This window comes from Chiloscyllium plagiosum, chromosome 3 (assembly GCF_004010195.1).
Source record: "Chiloscyllium plagiosum isolate BGI_BamShark_2017 chromosome 3, ASM401019v2, whole genome shotgun sequence".
Lineage (NCBI taxonomy): Eukaryota > Metazoa > Chordata > Chondrichthyes > Orectolobiformes > Hemiscylliidae > Chiloscyllium > Chiloscyllium plagiosum.
Window position 1 is genome coordinate 73,282,951 of NC_057712.1, and position 27,425 is coordinate 73,310,375.

At 40.9% G+C, this 27,425-nt stretch overlaps 1 protein-coding gene across 1 annotated transcript in view; it reads left to right on the forward strand.

Annotated features, from left to right (window-relative positions):
- Positions 1 to 22,195: 22,195 nt before the first annotated feature.
- Positions 22,196 to 27,425, forward strand: part of cep85l (centrosomal protein 85, like) — a 299,535-nt gene continuing 294,305 nt past the window's right edge. Inside the window, exon 1 of the mRNA XM_043684467.1 lies at positions 22,196 to 22,295. Coding sequence (XP_043540402.1) covers positions 22,283 to 22,295 — 13 coding nt within the window. The 5' untranslated portion in view covers positions 22,196 to 22,282. The remainder of the gene's footprint in view (positions 22,296 to 27,425) is intronic.

Here is a 27,425-nt window from a genome sequence, read left to right on the forward strand (position 1 = left end):
CAGAATGTCTAGCACATCCAAACAAATAATCCTGCAGGGTCAATGGCTCCACTGCTGAGCAGGATCCCTCTATGCCAGCTACGGAATGAGGGAGGGCACTGAGACATAGAGGGAGGGAAAGGAAGAAAAACATACTTATCGAGAGCACTTAGGTCGCACAAGTGATAATGTACTGGATGTCAGTTGATACTTTTAGACTCATAGAGTTCTTACAGTATGGAAAAAGGCCCTTCAGCCCATTGTATCTGCACCAGGTTATCAAGTCTCTGTCCATTTTAATCCTGTTTCCCAGCATTTGGCCTGTAGCCTTGTAAGATGTGGCTTTTCAAATTTTCATATTTTTATTTCTGTGCGTGCCTCTGTTTTTTAATTTTCCATTTGGTTGGCTGTCTCTCTGCATGGCCCTGAATCTCACTGTTCCAGCATAAGACTTCATGGTCACAGGTGACAGATCATGGATTGATATCTATGTAGAGAACTTGCTGAACCATGTGGAAACTAGAGGAATGAGGGCAATGGCTCCTGCCGACACCATGCCTCCATATCCTACAGCATCCCTATTCTCACTCTGGCTTCTATGTGCAGAAGAGTTGTCATGAATGAGTTGATCAGTGATGTCTGGGGCAAGGAAGTGCACAACAAACATGGAGACAATTCATTCAGATGGCCAGATATCAGGGGCCCCCAGGTCTGTGGCCTGTACAGTGCATGGGCCTGTGTATAAAATGTTGTTTCTCTTCAAAGGCCCTCATCTCAGTGGGTCCTGCAGCTCCCACCCTCACTTACCCCACCTATTCCAAATGTGCTTGCAGCCATTTTTTCCCTGTGTAATACTTTCATATTCCTGCGCAATGGAAGGTGTCAATGTTGAGTTCTTTGGCCACTGGCTTCGAACCTTCTTCCTTGTGTGTCAGTGAGGCCCAAACATCTGAATCCCATTCTTGATAGTTCTATCTGTAACACCCATGGACCTCACTTCTCACCAGGTTCGTAAAGAATCATTTATGACAGCCTGTACCTCACCCCCTACTCTCACCACCACCAATCCCTGGCCTATGTGGAAATCATGCTTGGTGTGGTAATTCACTGCCCCTCCCCTCACCCCAACTTGAAGTCAGGCTTCTACTGACCAGGGATAAACCCCCTCCTCCTCCCACATCCTCCTAATCCCCTTCACTGTCATTCTTGAAAGTATTCCACTCTTATAAATCCTGTTGCACCCCTTCAAGAATTGTCACCCATTCCTGTGCCCCCACTGCTCTCTCCTGAAAACCTGAAAACCTGCCTCCCACTCCCAACAAGTCTGAACCATACCCCAGTCCTGAAAAATAACTTGCCAGGTCTCCTTCCTGTGGCAGTACACCCTCCCCCTCAACCTTGTCCTCATCAAGTGTTCAGAGAATCACAGTTATAGAGTGGTACAGCACAGAAAAAGTCCTTTGGCCCATTATGGCTGCGCTGACCTATCTACAATACTCCCACTTTCCAGCACTTGGCCAATAGTCTTAAATTTCATGGGCTCCTCTACCTATCTTTTGAAGGTTCCCATCTGTGCTATTCCTCCAGGCAGTGAATTCTAGATTCCCACCACCCTCAGGGTAAAAATATTTTTATTAAATCCCTTTTAATGGAAGCCCTGACTGAGGACACCCTGACTGGATACCTGACCACAGCGCATCCCCTGGATTAGACTGCTATTAGAATCAGCCACTGAGTTACAGTGCCAGAACATTATGACTGATGGCGCTTCCACAGACTTTGGAAAGGATTACTACACTAAGATGTTGAGATATGGCTACCTGCTTGTTGCAGATATGGTGGGTTCGCCACATAAGCTACTGGCACATGGACATAGCACACTATTGTACAGCAGGCTGTTTGTCCCCTTGACCAGTAAGGCAAGCTCTAATTGGCACAGCTTGGCAAAGCAAAGCACAGATGGTGCTAATTGTACAAGCGCTATGAGAACAATTGAAGAGTCCCGAGATGCAACCTGGACCAGTCTGGGTGCCTGTCCCTGCTCTCAAAGTGTACATGCAGAAGCTTTTCAATGCTAGTTGCTGGTGCACCCTGCAATATAATTCTGTGCTCCTAAGCATTCTGCAAGTGTATCAGAGAGGTATCATGATGGCCGTGAAAGAAAATGCCAAGTGCCAGTATCCATGGATAAAGGGGATACATGCAGCCGTTTCTTGTGGATCATACACTGAGATGCCGGTTGTCACTAAGCAACATGGAGGTCCTTCCGAGCAATGTCAGCCCTGCTACCCCACCTATCGTGTCAAGATTCCTTGATATCTAGGTACGTTTGGTATGAAAGGAATATTATTAATGAGGTCAATGTGGCTGCTAAAGCATTTAACAAGCAATAATTCCGCTTAATAAGCAACATGCTACTGTCTAGTGAGAATCTCATTACACCCCTTCACTTCATGTAAACATTCCCCTTATTATGCTTTGCTTGATACTGGTTCACTGGCCACATGGGTGTTTTTCCAGTTGGTGGAATTATTGCATAAAAAGTTTGCACATGGTGTCCTTTTACAGAATGACTGCGCATACACACATGCTACAGGTGATGTGGAGGAGAAATAAGCACTACTACTGTGAAGTGGTAATGTAGGGGAAAAGAAAGAAAAAAAAATAAAGAAAACAGGAGATTCAGAACCTCCTCACCACAGGGATTAACTCCTAAGAAAGAAAAGAAAAAAATTCAATATATCACTCAGTAAAAGCATAAGAGATGCACCCGATGTTGAGGTAGATCTTACCAGACTTATCATCCAATTCTGCCACTCTTCTCACAATAGCCCACATTGCTTACCCCTGTATGATTTCACCCTCAGTTTCCAAGTTTTGGACAGAAAAGAGAAAGAAGGGGAGGCCTTTCAGAAAGGAAGAATTGCAGCAAGTGTGACTTGCAGAGAGAAGAAATTGTAAGTTCTCTGTGAGCTAATGGGCGGAATGCACAACAGAACACAGTACCAATTTGAGAAATCTGAGAGATTTGTCTGGCATGGCTGGGAGGATGAATGGTGACTTCAGGTATCCAGTTTGAAACTTCTCCAAAATTTCAGAGAAGCATCTTTCAAGGGTCAGTCAATGTTACAACTTGACAAAACAGAGAACAGCAAATCCACTGGACCTGGGATGACATTGCACTGATTCTAGGGAAAATTGTTATGCTGTAGTGAGCAGACATAAAGTATAACCGTAACATGAGTATTCAATCATGCTAAAAGTTAAAGGTGGATACTTTTTCTATAACTTAGTATAATTAGATGGCAATATTTGGAGATGCCGGTGTTGGACTGGGGTGTAAAAAGTTAAAAATCACACAACACCAAGTTATAGTCCAACAGGTTTAATTGGAAGCATGCTAGCTTTCGGAGCGTCGCTCCTTCATCGCTCCTATGAAGGAGTGATGCTCCGAAAGCTAGTGTGCTTCCAATTAAACCTGTTGGACTATAACCTGGTGTTGTGTGATTTTTAACTTAGATGGCAATAAGTATTGTTCAGCCAATTGTCACTTTTATTTTAGTTGTTACAGTAAAAGTTCCTTGAAATCCTGTTGAGATATTGCTTTAAATTGGTCACTGGGAATTCAAATTTCTTTTTAAATGTTATTAAGCTCTAAAATAAATCGCAAAAAGAAAATTTATAATTGTGAAATCAATGAGCTGTTTAATGGGAGACTACATAAATAAGTGGGAAATGGGTGATCAGGGCTTAATGGAATTTCAGATAAGGTCAAGTTTACAGACCGTGAAAGAAGGAGGGTGGCTAGGCAAGTGTTAGAATAGTTAAAGCTAAAGCTAATAAAGACATGCAGCAACAGAAGGATGGAGACAGGGGACAGGAGCTAATGTTATGGTGATGGAAGCAGGCAATCTTTGTGTTTGAGCCATAACATTACATAGGTTGACACGATAGCAAATAGTCTGGATCAGCCTGAAAAATTAAATTAAATTGAAAATAAAGAATGGGAAAGAGAAATAGGCGAGGAAAATGAGATCCGAAGATTCCCAGTTGAGGTTGCAATACATAAATCACAAATTGATTTAAAACACTGAATTAGGAATGAAATTAAAATAGAGCCTTCTTAGCCCTGATGGACAGCTGAACTATATTTGTATATGCAAGTTAATCCCTACGGAGTCTGTGAACCAGCTGGTTGAAATTCTGTTCCATAGAGATGCTCTTCTCCCCAAATTACTCTGTTTTGCAAGATCGTAAATGGACATGTAATGTTCTAAGACAGGGTAGATGAATAATCTGTATCAGATACATTTATATTCACATATAAAATTATTTTTATACTTCCAACATTCTCTGTTTCAACTTCAAATTATGTCATTTAGCCATATACTATAAGTACGTATTGTGAAAAGCAATCAATGTTTTAGCTTCCTGTTTATCAAATTGACAATTGTAAAGCTAAAGAGTAGATGCGCAACGTTTTGTTAGCTACTGAGTATCACGAACGTACCATTTATAAAATACTAATGAGTTCGTAAACACCTCCTCAACTTTACACCAGGAAAAAAACTGATTTAACACTTCAATATACTGAACAATGTAAAGTAACTCTTCTCCGACACACGCCCATAATTTGTGAGAAGTGGAGATGTTCATCAAAATAAATAAAAAGACACGTTCAAACGATGATTTATTTATTTATTGTAACTTGCATTTTACAGTGATTAATGGACTGAAAAGCCTCAACTGTCACCAGAATCCAGCACCATCTTGAATTATTTAAGAATAAAAAGGGTAAACAGACATAACTGAAAAAGTGTTTATCTGCATTCCACTGCCTCCATCATAAGTCCTGCACCGGCTCACCGGTGATACCTGCACTGCCACCTCTATCCCTTCGCCACTGCCTTTGCCGGACCCACCAATGTAGGAGTCACCATTCTTAGGCGTCATTTCTTCTCCGCTGGGCCCAACTCGCTGACTTCAAGTTCTGTCCTGAATTTGCTGCAACTGCTCATTCTTCACATCATAGTCAAGATATGAAAGATGAGGCTTCTGTTAAAAGGTGAGATGTAAGCCTGATGAAGGTAAAACCTGGGACCATCTGCATGTCGAGCAGTAGAATCAGAATGTGATTTAATATACAGTTAACCAATCTCACAACCAATGGATCAGATCATACCTCTGCAATCCTGCCACTCCCAGTCACAAATGGAGAAGGGCAACTAGACAACTAACTGGAGGAGGAAGATCCAAAAAATCTTCATCCTGATTGAAGGCGATCTCAGCATATCAATGCCCGGGACAAGGTGGAAGTGTTTGCAACAATCTTCAGCCAGAAGGGCCAAGCAGGTAATTCCTCATCAGATGGACTACCGCAGCTCAAGATGACTCATCATCACACTTTCAGAGGCAATTAGGGATGTGGAATAAATGTTGCCTTGCCAATGAAACTTGCATCCCAAGAAAGAATAAATATAAACAACAATTATATTTTTGGATTCCTTAAAAAGTGGCATAAATTTAACAAATACAGCCACATGGGTCAATTTATACAAGATACTTCCATTGTTTATGGATGCTGTTTTCTAATCAGCAGAGACGAATGGATTTTTCCAATCATTGTAACAGGTCTAACTAAAATCTGTCGGGACAATTTTAATCTCTTTAGTAATAGGCTTAATTTCACTACATAAATTAACTACAACCTGGCACTAATGTATTGTTTATGCCTATTTTTAAAGTGATGCCAATTTAAGACCTGTGGCCAGGAGCTCACTACCTGTTACACTATTCAATCAGACTTCCTTATCCTAATGGCAGAATTATTGACTTCACTCTCTAGTGGCTGTAGTTAACCATACACTGGGATAATGCAGGTTGATTTAATTGTGTGAACTTGAAAGCTTGCCATTGCTATCGTGGAGGACAGCGTGAAAGCACACATTGAATGAGCTTGCAGATTCAATCACTTCACAGTTTTGCAATTTTGTACTGATCAGGGAGAATCTGAGTCCAGAAAAAAAAATGCTTTAACGGCTTCCATTTTATGGACTGTGAATGGATCCAGGAGAGCCCACATTGACCTTGATTGTAGCTCTAATGATGGTATGTGTACAGGAATGAAAGGCACAAGTGAGGGCAGCAGAACATCATCAAAAATCAATAGAAAGGGCCTGAAGGAACCTCAATGATGGACCAGCTGGGATAGGTTGTAGAAAACACTGTGAAACATCAGGCCAGAAATAGCAAAACTGCAGTCATGCCAAACTTTCTTCAGGTTTATAAGTCCAAGGTACTCTGCCACAAGTGGACAGTTTCATTGAAATGTATGCCAACGTGAAGGGGCTTGACAGAGTAGATTCTGTAACGTTGATTCCATGACTGGAGAGTCTAGGATTAATGAACACAGTCTGAGGATATGATTAAGGCTGAAATAATGAGCAATTCTCTCACTCAAGAAGTTGTGAACCTTTGGAAATCTGTGACCACATTGCTTTAGATGTGCAGTTGTGAGATATATTCTGGGCTGAGATAGATTTTTGGTCTTTAGGGGATTCAAGGGATGTTGAGCAGGAAAGTGGAATTGAGTTTAATAATCGTCCATTATATTGAAAGAGCAGGTTTGAAGGGCCCACATTGCTTATTTCTGCTCAGACCACTTATGGAGTTTGGGTTTGCTGTGGGCAGGAGAGCAACGATTAAGAAAACCCTGGATGTATTGTGAAAAGGATTCACTAATAATCCTGTGGAAAAAAAAATATTCATCCTACAAATGACCCGTTAAACTAAATATGAGGTGAAATTGCTCTGGTATAGCTCCGACAATGGCAAATTAGCAATCCCTTTAGTTTGCCTTTGAAGCCAATGGAAGACAAAAACCAAGGGAATGTGGACTGGGATGGGATTTCATGACTGAATTGTACAGTTGTGAAATTATAGAAGGGTTACAGCACAGAAGGAGATCACTTGGCCTGCCATGTCCTTACCTAACCCCCTTGGCCTTGTTTTTTTTCTCTCTATTTAGATGTTCAGGTCATTAACACACTGTTATTTGTAGAGGTTTCCCCAGTTTATCAAAGCCACTCTTGTGAATCTCCCATAGGAGACTGCCAGTTAGGCTCTCACAAGCTTCCCAGCAATGCCTTACTGACCTCTCTACAGCCAATGGATGGGCTCCCCAGTGTCTATTGAAGCTGCGGCTCCAATACTACTTGTGACAGGTTTACCCAATTCCTTCTCCTCCACTTCACTTCCTCTCCTTCGCTTCCATCCACCTCCACACTCAGCAGGACCTTTTCTGTCTGTCCTTTGCATAATAAATTTTAAAAATCTTATTTTGACATCATTTGCTTTAGAAGCTTTGATTTGTTCTCAAAAACAATCATTAGGCATCATTTGACTTCATTTGCACTCATATGCAATCGTTCAGCTATCATTTGACAATAATGACATACAAACACAATCAAGTGCCATAACCTGATATCTTGAATCATTATCAACTGACACCATTGTCATCGATTGGCTTTAAATAGAGTATCACAGCACTCAAACTCTGCATTTTTTTTAATCATTCACAGGATGAGGGGGTCACTGACTAGGCAGCATTTAAATCATGATATGAACTTAAGGGAATTATAAGAATATTATAGGAACAAAATGACTACAATCGGCATTACGAGCTGTAGGCTTGGACCTAAAATGAAATGTCTTCCTTCGCAGATTGCGTGTACTTTCCCCTGATCTTCCCCAACCGCCACATTTATATTCCCTCTTATGTCTCCTCCCAAAGATTGTCGATCTGATTCCTCTAGCGCCAACACATTTTTGTCTCCCCCGACCTCCCACCCCACCCTCCCCCCCACACACACTCCCCACAGCTTCCTCTCTCTCCCACAGAATCACTACAGTGAAAAATCGGGCATTGCATTCTTAGGTCTGTGAAAGAACTCAGGGTTAACAGATTTGGTGATGAAAATTCGTATACATTATCTTGGAAGCTAGTTTCACAGGAATCGGCAATGAGTGTGGGGAAGGAAAAAGAGAGAGAGATGCAAACAGAATCCATCCACCCAACTCCAGTGAAGCATTCCTTTATTTATCCTAGATCCTGAGATGGTCACCCGGAGGAGGTGGCAATAGCATTTGAGTCAGCTACTCAGTTCAAGAAATGAGAGAGAAGGCAGACAGCAGATTGAGGGTGAGGCAACATGTGGCAACATGATGTGGCACCATCAGCTGTGGAAGCTGATGCAGTGAAGAAAGCAGTGCAGAGGGCATCAATCCCTCTGGTAGTTGAGTAGATGAGTTGACCCAATAAATACATCTCAGTTTTGCAAAATTCATGAGACAGCACCACATAAAAGCTGGAATAGTGTGTCAGGGTCTAGTCACACCATCAACAGTTGCTACACAAATGGCAGATGTCTGCCCAGGATCTACCATGATTAGGGTCAAGTCATGGGTGACATGCAGCCATTTAAGAACCGATGGAAGTCAGGATTTGAATTTTATTTACGGTTCTTACTGTTTTCATAGTTTTCTGGTTTTACATGTTTTATGACACATAGAGTGGAAAGATTTCCTGCACTGCATGAAAAGTATAATAAATTCAAATCTTATTTGCCATTAATTCTTTGCGCTTTTTAAATTTATGGGTTGCAGGTTGCATCCATGCTAATTTGATGCTTTTCAGAACTTCCTGTTGATGCCTTGAAGATGTGATTCATGTATAAGAATTTTGACAGCAATTGGAAAGGTTCCTTTTGATGCCTTAAGATGCTGTCAATAACTTCACTAAGTTTGAGTGCTTCTTTCATTCCAAATGTGAACATTTGATGCCAAGTAACAGCTGCACTATTTAAGAGTGTTGTAAGTAAAAATAATGTCAATACTTTCTGGGAGAGATGTTGCAAATTATCAGTTGCAGTTCAGGCACTACACACATTTTGACAAATATAACTATTACATTGTTCTGAAACCTTAGCTAAGATAGATTTTAGATTCATTCTTAACATGAAATGACAGAATTATATCCTCCATCAAAATTCTCTTTACTGGTCTTAATCTGACATTAAACCAAATTAAGGATAGCTAGATCTTCATCAGTTATATCCTACAGCTTAGTTAAATAAATATTCCTCAAAAAATATGGATATACTTCCCATCCAAAACAAGTCATTTGAAAATCCAGCTGCTAGGGCAAGTCATGTTTTGAAAGTTAGGCATAATCATTGAAGCTTTACTGATGATATCGTTCTGCAGTTCATAAAGACATAGAGCTGTATAGTATGAAAATAGACCTTTTGGTCCAACTCATCAATGCCAACTAGATATCCTAAATTAATCTAGTCCCATTTGCTGACTCTTGGCCCTTATCCCTCTAAGCCCTTCCTATTCATATACGCATCCAGTTGCTTTTTAAATGTTGTACCAACCTCCACTAGTTCCTCTGGCAGCTCATTCTATGCACACACCACCCTCTGCATAAAAATGTTACCCCTTAGGTCCCTTTTAAATCTTCCCCTTTTCACCTTAAATCAATGCCCTTTAGTTTTGGACTCCCCCCACCCTGGAGAAAAGACCTTAGCTATTCATCCTATCCATGCCCCTCTTCATTTATAAACCTCTGTAAAGTCACCCGTCAGTCTCTGACGCTCCAGGGACAATAGCCCCAGCCTCTCCCTATAGCTCAAACCCTCCAACCCTGGCAACATCCTTGTAAATCTTTTCTGAACCCTTTCAAGTTTCACAACATCCTTCCTATAGCAGGGAGACTAGAATTGCACACAGTATTCCAAAAGTAGCCTAACCTATGTCCTGTACAGCCGCAACATGGCCTCTCATCTCCTATACTCAAGGAACTGACCAGTAAAGGCAAGCATACCAAACGTTTTTTCACTATCCTGTCTGCCTACGATTCCACTTGCAAGAAACTATGAAACTGCACTCCAAGGTCTTTTTGTTCAGCAATACACCCCAGGACCATCCATACATTCACCACACTTGTTGTCAACAAAAGAAATGACCATCCCTGACCAAAAAAAAAGAGAAATAATAGGCACTAGCAAAAATAATAAGAAAGGGAAAGAAGAAACAACCCCACATATTACAGGAACAAAGCCAGGCACACAAAGTAAATCACAGAGAGAACAAAGGAAACACTATTGTCCATGGTATTTGACACAACCAGTTTATTTTGAAGTACTTAAGAAATCCTTTGCCCTCTCCACTGAATCAAAATTATGCACGGACCCTCCATGGCTGAAGTGCAACACTGCCGGGTACCTTACAGAATATTGCATGTTCAAATCTCTCAGCATCTTCTTTACTTCATCATAGATTTCCTCTTTCAGATCACAGCCCAACAAAATACTGAAAAAAACATGATTTTCAACCCCTTGCAGATCAGGGGCTGTGGATCTTTCCCCAGATTCTGGAAGCTTCTATAACCATTTTAAATTGAGCTAGGACCGGGCGGGGGCGCTGGTCTGATCTGGGCCTGTGCACCATGATCTGGTGAGCCTGCTCGACTCATACCCAGCCGATTCTGCTCCCAGTCCCAGGCGCTGTGGGAGTCATTGCTCCAGGAAGCTGACCATTCTGGCAACCCGATAATACGGATATTATTTCTCTGACCACGATTCTCGAGATTGTCGACCTGCTCGATTAAGGCCCGCACCTGTTTTTCCAGGGCCTGAATCTGCCCCGCTGAGGATTCTGCTGTGATCTCTGATGCCGTGGCTCGCTGCTCTACCTCCTCCACGCACCACTCGAGATGTTGGATCTCCTGCTCATGCTTTTGTAGCATGGCCAAGATCAGTTCCAGTCTGGTCTGGGACACCTCCATTGCTGTTTCCATCTTCTCTCCAAGTTTGATAAACTCTGGGACCAAACTGTGCTGCTCAGGTAAGATCAAATGTGCTTCCGTGGGAGTTGATGCTGCGGCCGTGGGTGTATTTATTGCTGCAGGGGAATGTCCTGCATATTGCAATCCACGCGGCTCCTTTCCTTTAGTCACCTTCCCTGAACGTTGAAAGTGATATTTAGAAATTCTGGGGGACTTTACACTACCAACTTTTACGAAAATGGCTAGTAAGGGGAGGGTGAAAGCATCACTTTGCCTGGATTAGGATGCAGAGCTCAGCAAGGCAGACCTGTTTGATCATTACCATCTTGAATCCCCCATATATGCTTCCTTTTTATTCTCAACCACATCCCCAATTTCTCTAGTCATCTAGCATTCCACACACCTACCAGCCTTGCCCTTCCCCCTACCAGGAATGTACTGTCTCTGGACTCTCATTATCTCATTTTTGAAGGCTTCCCAATTTCCAGCCATCTATTTACCTGTGAATACCCACCCTCAATCAACTTTTGAAAGTTCTTGCCTAATACGGTCAAAACTGGCCTTCCTTCAAAACTGACCATTTGCTCAACTTGCACAGTTCCCACAAGATGTTATGGGCTATTCTCAGTGACTGTTATTAGTGCTTTTCAATGAAGGTCTTCACAATTAAAATGAAAGCATCCATTTTAGTCAATGTGGAAATGAGCAGATTGAATCACACCAGTAATGTGCTGTAATATGAATAAGTTTATTTCAATCAATATATTTAATGTAATGGTTTAAAATTTTAAAAGAAACATAAAAATAATGTGTTTTGTGGCTGGATTTTGTTGGTGAATTTCCTGGCTGTTATTTGTTCCAACCAAGATGGCCTTTCTTAATATTTAATGAAGCACATTAATAAACTTAAAAACACCGAGGTGCTTCCTGTTTCCTATTCCCTTCTCAGTAAAAGCCTTTTTTTTAAAGGGAAATGAAACTCCTGCGGTATGACATTCTTACATTGCATTCATTAAAATGTCGGCTGTACTTTATTTCTCTGCTCACAACATACAAGGTTCACTTTCTTTGATAATATCCCCTGTTTAACATTTTTTCTGAAGAGTTATGAATCATCACATACTTCCTGCTTCTAAGTACCAACATCCATATTCAGCCCCATTAAGGTGTTTCAGACTTTAACTATGCGTCATCTTACAGGAAATGAGCTGTAGGTGTGGAATTGTGGGAACTGTACATCTCTTAGTTGAAAAATAATAAATAGTCCAAAAAGTAATCACTGAATGTCATGGCCAGAAATATGAGAATTAGTTAATTAAGGTTTGTAATAATTAGACAGCGGGATGTATGAATAATGCAATATAACAAATTATTTCTGCTAATCAATAATATTAAATATTTTACATTTCTCCATTTAAAATCTTTGGAAATGCTGCAAAACTTTGTTTATGTATACGTATGCATGATTCATGATTCATTAAAGGAGGATTAATCATGTTAAAAGTAATTTCTTGGATCCAGCACTTTCTGGGGCAGTAAATAGTTTATTCACAGTTTCACCCAGGGCTGATTAAGGAACAGAACTAGCCTGAGATTATTCCCGTAGCTGTCTACTTTGGTAATGTTTCTCATTTGGTCCAAAGTCTTTCCATAAGCAAACGGAATGCCTTTGAATTTCTAAAAATAATGAAAATCTTGACATTTCCAGCAGTTTAAAGTTCATTCTATAATCAATTGTCCCAAATTTCAAGCCTGGAATTTAGAGCTGCTGTAAATCAGATGTTGTCACTGCTTTGTACTATTCAGAATATAATGCATTCAGTTGACATTTTCATTTATACAATTATTGTTTAACATTCTTTAACCTTCATTTCTGCTGTTGACAGACAAGCACAAAATACTTCAGGGGAAAAAACTGGATTACCATCAAGTTCAGGGAATACAGTAGTTTGTTGCTGAATCTGCAAACTTTATTATTCAGCGCATCTTCAAAGGGTTTGGATTTGTAGCAGGATTTTAACTGAAAGAACATTTGTGGTTTACTTGCACCAATCATCTGTTGCAGATTTCTACTTTATGTTCAACTCTTTTCACATTTTATAAAAGCATTATGCATTTTGAGATATGTAAATATGTGAATCAATGCAGTTTATTTTACCAATAAGCAGAAGTATACATCATCACAGAATAAATATAACTGCCATTAGAGATTCAAATAAGAGCTGGGGCACTCAAGTGCAACATTGTTAAGCAATTCTTCGCAGACAAAATGGTAGATATTTGGACCTCTCCACCAAAAGCTGTGGATTGTAGAACAATTAAAGCTTTCAAAACAGAGATATATAGATTTTTGCTACCATTAAAATATTGAGAGTTATAGAGCAAAGGCAGGAAATGGAGTTGGTATATCAGCCATGATCTAATTGCACAGTGAAGCAGGATGAAGGGCTAATGGACCTACTGCTGTTTTATGTTCAACTTCAACTTCAGCTATTAACTGTAACTAGAAAATCTCCTTTGTCTCTAGTTTTGCTGGAATGTAACTCATATACACATTTGTATAATGTCAATTATACAATTTACTTCTACAATCTATTTTGATGCCAGTTTAACTCCTAAAAGCACAAATTAAATGAACAGTAACACACACAGATTCTAGCAATAAAAAAATGGAAGCAAGTAAGTATGCTGACACCGATTGCATCAGTGACACCACTAGAAATTTAACTGAATTTTGCTAATAAAGTCTGGTAGGGGCGTGTTGATTCCTTTTTCCTTTTTTTATATAAATACTGAATAAATTTGCTGAATAATTGATGACTATTATCACTTTAAAACTATAAGAATCCTTGTGAAAAAAGAATTAATAATCTTAAAAATCTGTAAAAAAAATCTTTCACACAGAGGGTGGTGCAAGTATGGAATGAGCTGCCAGAGGAAGTGGTGGAGGCTGGTACAATTGCAATATTTAAAGCACGTCTGGATGAGTATATGAATAGGAGGGGTTTAGAAGGATATTGGCAAAATGCTGGCAAGTGGGACTAGGTCAGATTGGGATGAGTTGGACCGAAGGATCTGTTCCTGTGCTGAATGACTTTATGACTCTGTAATAGTTTCACGAAACCTTCACAGGTTCTGTTATTTTAAACAGTACCTAAGCGATATATAGTGTCCTTCATGGAAGGTATTCTAAATTCATCAGGTAAAAACAATGACTGCAGATGCTGTATTCCTGATGAAGGGCTTTTGCCCGAAACATCGATTTTACTGCTTCTTGGATGCTGCCTGAACTGCTGTGCTTTTCCAGCACCACTAATCCAGATTCTAAATTCATTAGTCATGACTGCATGAGGAATGGTGGCCAGAGTCTTATAGGGTTCTGAACAACACGGGCTAAGGTGAGGAATGGGTTGTGATGAAATCTGTGGGAGAATCGTGTTCTTAATATCGGGAGCAGTGAGCTGCATTTTCCAACTAAGCTCTAGATGTTGAGAAGAGATTCTCACCAGACAGTTGCGAGATGCCTTTTGAGGGGAATAATTGCTTGTGAGCAGCATCAACAATTGCAGATCTCACTTCATTAATACCTAGCTTCCTATCCTATCTCCCATTGTGAGGAAACTAGATACCAAGAATTGCTGATCTGAAAGTTAGAGCAAGTACCTGGTTACTACAGCTTGCTACTTGTTCCCCCAAACTGCTACTTTGGACAACTTGCAACAACACCTCAGGGTACATTCCAGTGCATCGGTTGCACTCACCCCCATCCAAGATTAGATTAGATTACAGATTAGATTAGATTAGATTACAGTGTGGAAACAAGCCCTTCGGCCCAACAAGTCCACACCGACCCGCCGAAGTGAAACCCACCCATACCCCTACATTTACCCCTTACCTAACACTACGGGCAATTTAGCATGGCCAATTCACCTAACCTGTACATCTTTGGACTGTGGGAGGAAACCGGAGCACCCGGAGGAAACCCACGCAGACACGGGGAGAACGTGCAAACTCCACACAGTCAGTCGCCTGAGTCGGGAATTGAACCCGGGTCTCTGGCGTTGCGAGGCAGCAGTGCTAACCACTGTGCCACCGTGCCGCCCACGATGTTGGTATCCCACACCTGCCAGCCTCTCAGGACCCTCTTAATGCCTCACCAGTCCCCCATACACTTCTGCATTTTAAAGCTACGCTTCAGTGTGCACTAACAGCTAAATACTGAAATACTGCTGAAAGGACACTTTACACAGGGACAGAAATCAAAGTCATCGAGTGAAACAGGCTGCAATAAAGGGTGCCTTGCTCACTCTCTTAGTGCTCACCCACCCTGAGCACAATTGGATGTCCACATTAGCTCTGCATTGACTTGACTTGTCTCTTTGTGCTTTGCTCCCCTATTCCTCAAATAGAGCTACCAGCTCACCGTACAGCTGTATTGCTGTGCTGTTTGGTGCAGATCCCTGCTAAGCTTTTCATGGGTGTCAGCAGTCATCAGCCAAGTCAAGGAAGATTGTCTTCCTTCAGAGGCTCCCAGCGCAGTAAGTTAAGGATGACTATTAATATTGGTCCAGAGGCTTGGATGTGGTCAGTCAGCCACTTGGGATGGTCAAGGCCAGGGTGCTCAGAGGGTGAGGAGCTGGATGTTTGACAGCCCACCATTTGTCTTGGCTCTTAAAGCCCTATTGTAGTCTGCTTACTGCTGAAATGAGAAAATGAGAGGGACCAAATATGAAGGAGGGTGGAACAATTAGTGCTGGTTCTGATGGGGAAAATGTAGTGAAGTTTCTCTGGAGAGTGAGTGAGTAGATAGTGCAGAGGTCACGCACGGTTGGGAGAATGGGGTTTGGCATGGGGAGTTGAAGGAAAATGTTGCATATAATAGTGAAAAGAGTAGATCCTTTGCCCCGGTGGAAAATGGGTACAGTAGCAGAGATAGAGTGATTGTGAGGTAGCTGTGAGAAATGGTGGCATCTACTCTGGCGGTGTAGACAAGATCATTGTCCTTCTTCCTTCACTGCTGAACATTTCTCCAGACAACTGGGACTGCAATTACCAAGGACCTTGCACTGCCTTGACTCAGGAATCTTTAGGTACCTGTCCACAAAGTGGGGCATGAATTTCCCAAAATCTGCCACATCTGGGGCGAATGTCACAAACTGTATGTGCTCCTCCTCCAGACTGACACAGATGCCAGGGTTGCCGGTCTATTCTAGGATACCCCAGTCATGGTGAGTTCTTCCAGCTAAGGCAAGTGGTAGAATCAAGCTAACAACAGATAAGAGGGTAACCATAGTGGATAACTCATGAGCTGAGCTTGAGATGATAGTGCAAGTAAACTCATATGGAGAAACCCTCCATGAAACCCAAGGAAAATGAAATAGATATAATATTGTAAGATTCAACCCAGTGTTACTTATATCACTGACTACAAACTTTGTCCCACATGGCCACTACTTTTTTTTAAATGTCATCTTTATCAGTGTTATGGGCTCAATTTTAATTCTGTGCAAGTGTGTAGATTTTCAATAGGTCAAAATATTTTCCCCCATGTCCATGATTGGATACACATGAAAAGAAATCTCATAATCCTTTCCTGTTTCTGCAGTTTAAAAGATAAAAACTAACCCGAATAAATGATTCAGAGCATAGGTTGAATGCAAAGTGTGAACTGAAAGTTAGTGAGATGAATAAAGGATCCAGTAATTAATCTTCTCCTGATTAACATCAGCATGCATTTGTTATGGACCAGACCAGACCCCCTCAGAATATATGAAGAAGATAGTCCAGACCATAACCTTATCTTATTTTAAAGGCAAGAGCCAGGAATTTCATTCCAGATGCAATTTGATTGGTCAAACTATTGGATTTGAAAAAAAAATAGTTAAAAACAACAAAAGAAAGGGAAAATTGCAATAGCTTAACTCTATTGGAAAACTTAACAGAATAATCGATTATTTTACTACTAAACAGTGGCTGTTCCAATATAGTAACATCCCATGAACACACCTTTGGCAAATGATAGTCAATATAATAGACTGTCTCACATGCAATTCTAGCAGCTCAGGAGGAAATATATCCAGAGGATGGGGAAGGGGCCTCCCAGCTCCTGGGCCCTCCTGCCTCCTCACTCTGGTGATTTTCCCATCCTGTGTCCTGTTCCTTACATCCAGTGCTGAACACTATTTCAAATGTCTGTGTACTTCCCTGTGCATACAGAGTGCTTAATTATGATTTGACTTCACGCAGAAATTCCAAATGATGAAATATTGGCTCTGGAGTCATGCGCACATATGCATAGTTACCTACAGTCTCGCCTATTAGGTGAAGCTCCACACAATCTGACATTGTTGTACAGTCTTGGGTTAAGGCTGAACATCTTAGTATCTTGTGGAGTGAAGTCTTTTATCCACAGGGCTAATTTCTATCACATATCTTGTTCAAACAAGAACCTCTTCTTGTTAAGACTCAATGGAGATTGATTTGCTATTACTGTGAATAAATCATTCCTTTCGAGAGCCAGTCAAGGGAAAGACCATTGTTGGCAGCATGTCTCTACCCACATTTACGCTTGTTGAGGTGATGGGGTGGGGGGGTTGGTTTGTTAAAGTGGCAGATGATGGGGGTGTGAGCGAGTGGTATGGAGCAAGGTGGCAGGTTGGTAAGGGTAACATGCCAGATGGCTGAGGGCAGTAGAGTGTCAGATGAATGGGGAGGTTAAGATTCAGGTGACATCTGGTGAGGGGCTGGGTTGCTAACTGCTCCGATTATACGGAGACTGGGATATCAAGGCCATGATATATTGAAAAATGCAAATAGTAGGAAGTCAGTGAGACATTCTTCAACATTTGTTTTGTCATAGTACTGTCCCATTTTCAGGTAAGTAAAGGACAGTTGAAAAAAATCAAAATCCCTCAGTCTAGTAATTTTACCAAAGCACAGCTGTTTCTGGTTTAACTAAGAGTGGAAGAGTCTTTGGTATATAAAAAATGGCATCACCACAACATGGCATAAAATGAAACCAAAGCCTGTTAAGATGTCAAACGCAATTAAAATGCAACTATTTAAAAATAATTTTCTAAAGAATGCTTCAAAGGTTTTGTTTTATTCATTCATGGGACTTGGGCATTGCTGGCTGAGCCAGCATTAATTGTCCATTCCTAGTTGCTTTTGTGAAGGTGATGATGTGCTGACTTCTTGAACCACTGCAATCCATGTGCTGTAGGTAGACCAACAATGCAGGTAGGGCAGGAATTCAGGATTTTGACCACACTGATGGTAAAGAACCACTGATGGTCATAACTACTTATTTTAGAAATTGAAGGGCTGATTTCCCATTCTCAGCTCTTCTAGCAGGAAAAACACAGGAGGGAGGTGAGATCTTGGAAGGGTTCCACCTCTCATTAATGATATTTTAGAGCATACCTCTTTGCCAAACAAGTATATCGTAGGCCTCATTTGCCCAAGCTTTCTATCCTCCCTGGCTGCAGAATTAGGATAAATGGACAAAGTCTCTTCCCTGGGGTGGGGCAGTCCAGAACTAGAGGCTTGGGGTGAGAGGGGAAAAATATAAAAGAGACCTGAGGGGCATTTTTTTCATGCAGAGGGTGGTGCGTGTGTGGAATGGGCTACCAGAGGAAGTGATGGAGGCTGATTTAAAAGGCATCTGGACGGATATATGAATAGGAAGGGTTTAGAGGGATCTGGGCCGAGTGCTGCCAAGTAGGACTAGATTGGGTTAGGATATCTGGTCGGCATGGACGAGTTGGACTGAAGGATCTGTTTCCATGCTGTACATCTCTATGACTCTGTGACTCTAACGGGCAAACTCTTCTAACCCTTACTTATTGTTCCAAGGACTATCTCCATGGACCACTTGCAATGACTTAACTATCACCATTCCCAACATTTCTAATTCCCACATGTCCATTGATGGATGATCTTATTCCTGTTGGTTGGATGGGAAGTCTGTCATTGAGAGCCAGATGTTTAATTGTTATTACCCAATCTGGACTCCAAGATAAATTGTCCCTCTAGTTTTATTTTGCTTTTCAAGATTACAGCATTATTTGAATAAGGTTATTTGAAACTTGCCATAATCACTGATAGAAATATTTAATACAGTTTTAGTTCTATTTTTAAATCCAATATTAGAAATCACAAAAATGAACTGGTTAATGTGCTTAAACTGTTTCCTGTAAAAAACATATGTTTCTGACAATTTCATGCCAAACACAGATGGTAGTCAAAGCGTGTAATTCAGTCCAACAACATATTTGTTCATTACTTTTGTAGCTTGTTGCGATAGTGACTATAAATTTAGACAACTCCTTAATATTTGCCTTTTTTGGTTTATACAATTTATTTTATTTTGTCAGATACATGTGCAATTGTCAGTGATGATGCAGACATATTCCAATTTTAATGATACAATAAAAATTATTTGACTCAATGTGTGAAGTTATGCATTATTACAATAGTAACTTTAAAAGTACTATTTGGCTATTAAGCATTTTAGGATGGCTTCAGTTAGTGATAGAGGCTTTACAAACACAAGTTTATGTATTCATTCACTACAGGAATATCGCTAACATGAAAATGTTCTTCGATTCTTTTTATTTGCAAGTAAAGAAAAGGATAATGTCAATCATGTCTGACCTTTTAACAAGTCCCATTGGTCCATCAACATTGGATTTACTGATGTATGTTGACTCTGGATCCATACATCTTGTTTTAAAAATTCTCACCCCTGTTTCCAAGCCCCCCAGTTAGTCTGTAATCTTCTCCAGTCCTACAACCATTTAAGATCTCTGTACTTGTGCAATTCTGTCGTGTATGGAATTCGGATTTTAACTGCCATTAGCTGACATCACTTCAGTGGTTCCGACTGCAAAACCTAGAAATCTTTAAATCTCCACTCTCAATCCACTTTGAGACATGCTTAAAACTTACTCTACTCTGACCTTTTGATCACTTGTCCTCATATCTCCTTGCTGCTGAAAGCCAGAATTTTGTTTGTAATGTTGTTTGGCTATTCTGCTATATTAATGGTGTTACATAAATAGACATTTTGTTGAAGCACATTGCTCCTGATTTTACTGCATGGAGGTTTTTAGCTGGTGGGCAGTGTGTTGGAAACACACCGTCTGCAAGACTACACCCATTTAAATTCCACTGACCACCTACCCAATTGATGACCAACAACCAATGCTGGAAGTGTCTTGTGATCTGTTTCTGGGGCCATCTCGTAGAGGTCCTACATTTCAGGTTTAGTGGATCCACTGCATGATTGGTCTATGTTTTTCCTAGCCCCTACACAGAAGTAAAAGAAAGATATATTTTTAGCCTCTACGAGCTTATTTACATCTGGAGAGCTGTCTTTATCTGGTGAGAAAGTGACAGTGACTGCTTATTAAAATTGTAATTTGATGATGAGGCTGTCATCAAGTTCTGTCTGCAGTTGTGAGGAAGGACTTTACCATCATTGGGTGGGTCCTTGCTTCCTGTTCAGTAGTGCTTAAAATTTGGAACAGGTCCTGGCAGATAGGTCTGCCCACTCTAAGTATCCACTCTCTTTGTTTCCAGTGGTTGGAGGGAGGTAAAATGGATTCTATTGTGTAGGATTCTCCTCTACGCAGTGGGGTAGCAATGGGACAGGGCTTACACAAGCTCTGTGAAACTATCATAATTCCTGTTCCACGTCTTGCATTAGGAATCTTTTTTCTACACTGGAAATAAACAGAATTGATCTTTTACAGCACTAATGGTGTCTTTCATTTTTACAGCTGCTAGCTCTGGTAGCATGTCATTTCTCTAATTACATCGATTTCTCCATCTCCTGATGCTGCCTGGCTTGCTATGTTCTTCCAGCCTCCCGCTGTCCACTGAAGATTGTGGCTGAGATAGTTCACTGTCACCAATCCTCCTTTCTCTCTGCGTTTAGTCCACGGGCCTGTCCAATTACCAGTGGTGGAGCACAGATCGCATGAGAGTCATAACAAGAAGAGACACATCTTATATATCGTGGCATACTTCATTGTATGACAGCAGTAGGTACAATTAATATGTAACATGAACTAGTTAAGTATAATTACAACAATTAGGAGCCAGATACTTTACACCTGTCTCCATCAAGACTTCCTGTAAGACATACTGTTTCTCCACCAAAGACTTTCTGACATCACCAAATTGGTGAAACTAAAGGAACTGCAACATTAACTCTTTCAGAACCTTCTACAAACTGAGGAAGACAACCAGTGTCCATGTGATGGGAACAGTGTGGTCAACATCTTTGAAGATCTCTGGTTAAATGCACAGTGGCTCAGTGGTTAGCACTGCTGCGTCACAGCGCCAGAGACCCAGGTTTGATTCCAGTCTTGGGTGACTGTCTGTGTGGAGTTTGCACATTCTCCCCACGTCTGCATTGGTTTCTTCTGGGTGTTTTTATTTCCTCCCACAATCCAGTGATGTGCAGGTTAGGTGAATTGGCCATACTAAATTGCCCATCGTGTTCAGGGATATGTAGGCTGGGTGCATTAGTCAGGGGAAATGTAGACTAATAGGGGTAGGGGAATGGGTGTGGGTGGGTTAATTTTCAGAGGGTTGGTGTGGATTTGTTGGTCCAGATGACCTTTTTCCACACTGAAGGGATTATATGACAAACCTGAGGCCTCAAATGGGAGGTGTTTAGATCCATTTTGGAAGGAGAGATGTCTATTAAAATACCTGTTATCAGATTATGACATTAATGCTTCGCAGATTCCATTCTGGTGAGTCCTGGTTGGAAGTGTTACCCAGATAAACTGGACAGGAACACAATCTGTATGTGCACACAATGCTTGGAAGGGGCAAGCAACCCAGCATGTGTGACTGGAATTGGAAGTAGAGAGGAAAATTGAAATCCTCACGTACTGGACCACATATGACTCTTCCCCCTCATCCATTTCCTGTGGGAAATTGAACTTTCTCAGGATTTATTTATCAGGTCAGAACAAAAATAATCTGTGATTCTTCTGCCTCTTTTCTGTATCCAAAATCAAAAAAGGTCTGTCATTAGTTTTGCATTGAATGCAATGGGTTTTTAACTTTAAAAGGCTGAACCATTTTCCCTTTATTATTCTGTTGTCAAACTGTATCAATTTGCCATTGGAGAAGATGTTATCAGTCATCCGCACACATGGCGAAGTGTTTTCTCTTCTGTCGGCATTGTGTCACTAATCTTTAAAGCCAGGTAAAGCCTGCGTTTGATAAACTGTTGTTTAATAACCGTGGGTGTAAAATGCGATGCTGTCTTCTTTCCCAACAGCAGAAATTGCGTTATGTGTGTCTGAGAAATGTACCGATTGCACTGTGTGACTGAAATCGGAGTTCCTGTCTAAAGGGTTTTGTAAGTTACCCCAGGCACCGCAACTTCCTGATGCAACGAAGTACTGTTTGAGCTAAAGTTATGTCGAGATAATGAGAAAAACAAGTAAGTTAGTCGACTGCTTGCAGGATTTTGTTTTCTAAATTTAAAAACCAAGCTAGAGAAGGGCTGATGGGCTGGATGGCAGTGTGATTTATTTTTAACTGATCCTACATTTGATGATTATGCTTCTTAAGGGTCGGGGAAAGATCATAAGAGGAAATGGGGGGAGGGGTAATAACTGAATGCATAGGAAACGTTTTAAACTGATTTCTCTCCTGTGATGTGATGCACATGTTAAAGCAGATGAAATGATATGATATTCAATTTATACCAGATTAAACCTAAGTTTTTGATTTTTGTCATTTTTAACTGTTGGTTCTTCATAGTCCGTTACGAAAGACAGACTGAAACAGTGGCTCTTTGAGCAGTTTATATACATTATTTGAACAAGTTGCCTCCCTGGTAGCTGTTATTTTCCGTGATATATTTGCCTGCTTATATTCTTATGCGGTGTCTTGGGCACACATTAAACTAAAGACCCTGGTTAAATGAAAGTTGCTGTTGCAGTTCCACATATTTATTCTGTGAAGGCTTTTGCCAACTTCACCTAAATTTCAGTGTCTGAGCACGATAAGAAATTGGAAGGTTTGTGGGTACAGAGTGGATAGTGCATGGACAAACAGTCAAAGGCGAGAAGGCATATGGGCTTCTTGGTTGTATTAATAGTAATTGAATCAAAAGAGTGGAAGTTATGCGGAACCTTCATAAAACACTGGCTAGCCCCCATCCAGAATGTTGTGGTCAATTCTGGGCACCATACTTTCGAAAGGATGTAGATTTTTGAAGTGGTGCAGGAACATTTAGCAGACATAGATGACTTCAGTTGTTTATAATGAGTACAGAAATTAGAGTTATTTTACATGGAACAGAGGTTAAGAGGTGATTGATACAAGTATTCAAAAGCATGGCTAGAATAAATAAGGACAAACTTGCCATTGGCAGAGTGCTGGTAATCAGAGGACATTAAAATACTGGTAAATTAATCAGATGCAATATGAGGAAAAATGTTTCCAAAGCCAATTACAATCTGGTATACATGACAGATTGATAGAAGCAGATTCAGTCATAACTTTCAAAAAGGACTTCCACAACCTCTAAAAGAGAAAACATATGACTCTATGACTCTATTTGCAGACTGGGTTATAGAGAAAGATAAGTGCGAGGTGATGCACTTGGGCAGGACAGACAAGGCAAAGGAACACATGATGAAAGTTAGGATCCTAAGAAGCTTTATGGTGTGCATTAAACTAGAGTCAAGATTAGAGTGGTGCCGGAAAAGCACAGCACGTCAGGCAGCATCTGAGGAGCAGGAAAATCTGGAGCAGGATTTTCCTGCTCCTTGGATGCTGCCTGACTTGCTATGCTTTCCAGCACCACTCTAATCTTGACTCTGATCTCCAGCATCTGCAGTCCTCACTTTCGCCCTGTCCATTAACCTAGTCCTTTAGGGATTTAGGAGAGATATGTAAAGTTGTTAAGAAGGTATATGGTGTAACTTTATTAGTCAAGGCATAGAGTTTGAAGAGCAGAGATGTTAGTACTATAAAACAATGGTTCGGCTATAGCAGGAGTATTGTGTGCAGTTCTGGAATTCACATTACAGGAAGGATGTATTAGCATTGGGGAGGAGGCAGGGGAGATTTACCGTGATGCTTCCTAGGCTGGAGAATTTGATGAGAGGTTGGACAGACAGTGGCTATTCTCCTTGGAGTAGAGAAGAGATTGGGGGTGGGGGTGGGGGGGGGGGGGGGGGGGGGGGGGGGGGGGGGGGGGGGGGGGGGGGGGGGGGGGGGGCGCGGAAAACGACATGATTGAGAATTATACAATTATTATAGGTATAGTTAGGATAGACAGGAAGAAACTTTGTCACGATGGAGGGCTCAATGACCAGGGGTTGTAAATTTAAGCTAAAGGTCAAAAGGCTTACAGGAGATGTGAGAAATACTTTTTCAGCCAGAGGGTATTGGGAATCTGGAACTCATTGCCTGGAAGGGTGGTGAAGGCAGAACCCCTCAGTAACATTTAAGAAGTATTTAGATATGCACTTGTGATGTCAAGGCATACAAGGCTACACGCCAAGTTCTGAAAAATCGGATTAGAATAGTTAGCTGGTTGTTTTTGATGGAACATACAGGATGGGCAGAAGCTCTCCATGACAGTAGGGTGTGGAATCAATTAGCTATTCAATCAAAGAACCCACAGATATGTAACAACCTCTACTTCGTGATGGGATCCCACCACTGCACATTTGTTTGAGGTGGAATATTGAATATCTTGCTTGGATAATGGAAGTGACTATTGTTATGCATTACAGCAAACCTAAGAAATAAAGAACTGAATCTAACTCAATGAACAAAATCAATTTTCTAGTTTAAAAGGTATAGACAGGAGTTCAAACTAACAATAACTAAAATAGAAAGCTGAGTTAACCTTGTTGAGAAATGCACAGATGCAATGAAAATTCAAAGCGCAGTGCTTTGAGTGTACCAAGGAATTAGAACAGTTTGACGAATAATCACAGTGTTGATATCATTTAAATTCTATCTAATTTAACCTAATTAGCAGTAGGTTACAAAACAATTGCCCATTTTCTATTTATATTGTTTATACATTTTTTCACCTATCTGTCGGTACTCCTAAAATGCTAGGCAAAAATAATTGAAGGCTTGATGATAAATGTCACTCTCTTGAAGCATGCTGTGACCATAAGGCATAGGAGGAAAAACAGGCTAGTCAGCCCAAGTCTACTTTGCTATTCAACGAGATCATGGATGATCTGATCATCCTCAACTCCACTTTCTTCAGAACTCTTGATTGCTTCACTGATTAATAATCTCTCTATCTCAGCCTTGAATATGCTTAATGACCTAGTCTTAATATTCTGTGGTATAGAATTCCACAAATTCACTACCTTCTTAGAGAAGAAATTCCTCCTTATCTATTCCTTTATTTTTGAGACTATGCCCTTTTGGTCATAGACTTTCCCACATATAGAGGCGACTTTTTCAAATCTAGCCAATCAAGTTCCCTCAGAATCTTATATGTTTCAATAAGATCACCCCTCATTCTTCTAAATAGCAGTGAATACAGGCCCAAGTTAATCCACATGAGACAGACCCTCCATACCTGCTCTTCACTGCCTCCAATGGTAATGTATCATTTCCAGCGGGGGTCTGACCAATGTCTCATGTAGTTCCCTTTTATACTCCATTCCCTTTGGAATAAAAGCCAAAATTCCATTGGCCTTCCCTATTACCTCCTGAAATTGATTGCTATCTTAGAAACAAATTACTGTAGATGCTGGAATCTGTACTGAAAGTAATGAATGCTGGAGATCATAGCACGTCAGACAGCATCCATGGAGAGAGAGAGAGAAGCTAACATTTCCAGCCTAGATGACTCTTCATCAGAACTACGATGAAGAGTCACTTAGACTTGAAATGTTAGCTTGTTGTCTCTCCATGGATGCTGTCTAACCCACTATAATCTCCAGCATTTGTTGTTATGAATGCTATCTTTTTGTGATTAATGCTGTCAAATTCCTCTGTTCTACAGCTTTCTGCAGTCTTTCTGTCATTAAATATTCAGCACCTCCTGCAAAAGTGCATGGCCTCATGTTTTCACACATTATATTCCGTTTGCCAAATTTTTGTCCACTCTTTAATCATGTCTGAATCCCTCTGTAGACTCTCTGTGTCATCCTCATCACTTGCCTTCCCCCCCCCACAACCCCCTCCCTATTTTTGTGATATTGCAAACTTTCTTGGAGGACATTCACTTTCCAACATAATGGCCTCTTATCTGATTAAGTAGCCGAATGTGATATCTTAGGAGAAGGTGATGGGCAAGCTGAAAAGTCTGAAGGTTGATAAGAACCCCAAACTGAATGGCCTCCTATGAGGGTTCTGAAGGAAATAGTTGAGAAGATTGTCGAGGCATTGGTGGTGGTCTTTCATGAATTGGGTTTGAGCTATAGGGAGAAGCCAAATAGACTGGAGCTATTTTCCCTAGAGCATCGGAGGCTGAGATGTTACCTTATAGAAGTTCATAAAATCATGAGGGGCATGGATAGGTTGACTAGTGAAGGTATTTTCTCCAAAACTCGAGGGCATAGGTTTAAAGTTTGAGGGGAAAGATTTAAAAGGGACCTAATGGGCAACGTTTTCATGCAGAGGGTCGTGCATGTATGGAATGAGCTACAAGAGGAAGTGGTAGAGGGTGGTAGAATTACAACATTTAAGAGACATCTGAATAGGTATATGAATAGGAAGGGTTAAGAGGGATGTGGGCCAAATGGAGGTAATAGCCTAGTGGTATTATTGCTGGACTGTTAATCCAGAGACATAGATAATGTTCTGGGATTGGGTTTGAATCCTGCACAGCAGATGGTGGAATTTGAATTCAAAGAAAAATCTGGAATTAGGAGTAATGATGACCATGAAACCATTGTTGGAAAAACCATTTGGTTTGGCCTACATCTGACTCCAGACCCATAACAATGTGGCTGACTCTTAATTGTCCTCTGGGAAATTAGGGATGAGCAATACATGCTGGCCTAGCAAGCGACACTCTTATCCTATGAATTAATTTTTGAAAATACTGGCAAGTGGGATTAGATTAATTTAGGACGAGTTGGACGGAAGGGTCTGTTTCCATGCTGTATATCTCTATGACTCGCTGTATCAAGTTGCTGTGATAAGTTTGCTCATTTTCCCTGCAGTCACACTCTGGTCTACACCACTTGCATGAACCTTGGACAATTGGAGGGGCCTCATACTTGCATCACCTGAAGTTACACGTTCCTATCCCTGATCACAGATGAATCTTGAATTACTTTAGAAAGGTGTAAGCACCCTCTAGAGCAAAGCATACGGGTAGCTTCCTTCTTCCCTGATGGGCCACAATGTCTGCAGCTCAGACTCCAATTTCTTTAATCAGCTTCAAATTTCCTTGAGCTGCACACCCTAACTATGGATGTGTTCACTCTGGAAGACATTTTCGTATCCAGCAACCTCCACATATTGCAGTAGTAACACTGTGTTGCCATCACTACCATATTTGGTTTAATTATAAATGAATGACACTAGATTTCCTGCACTTGCAAAATTGGGTTCCATTGTGTATAAGTGGTCC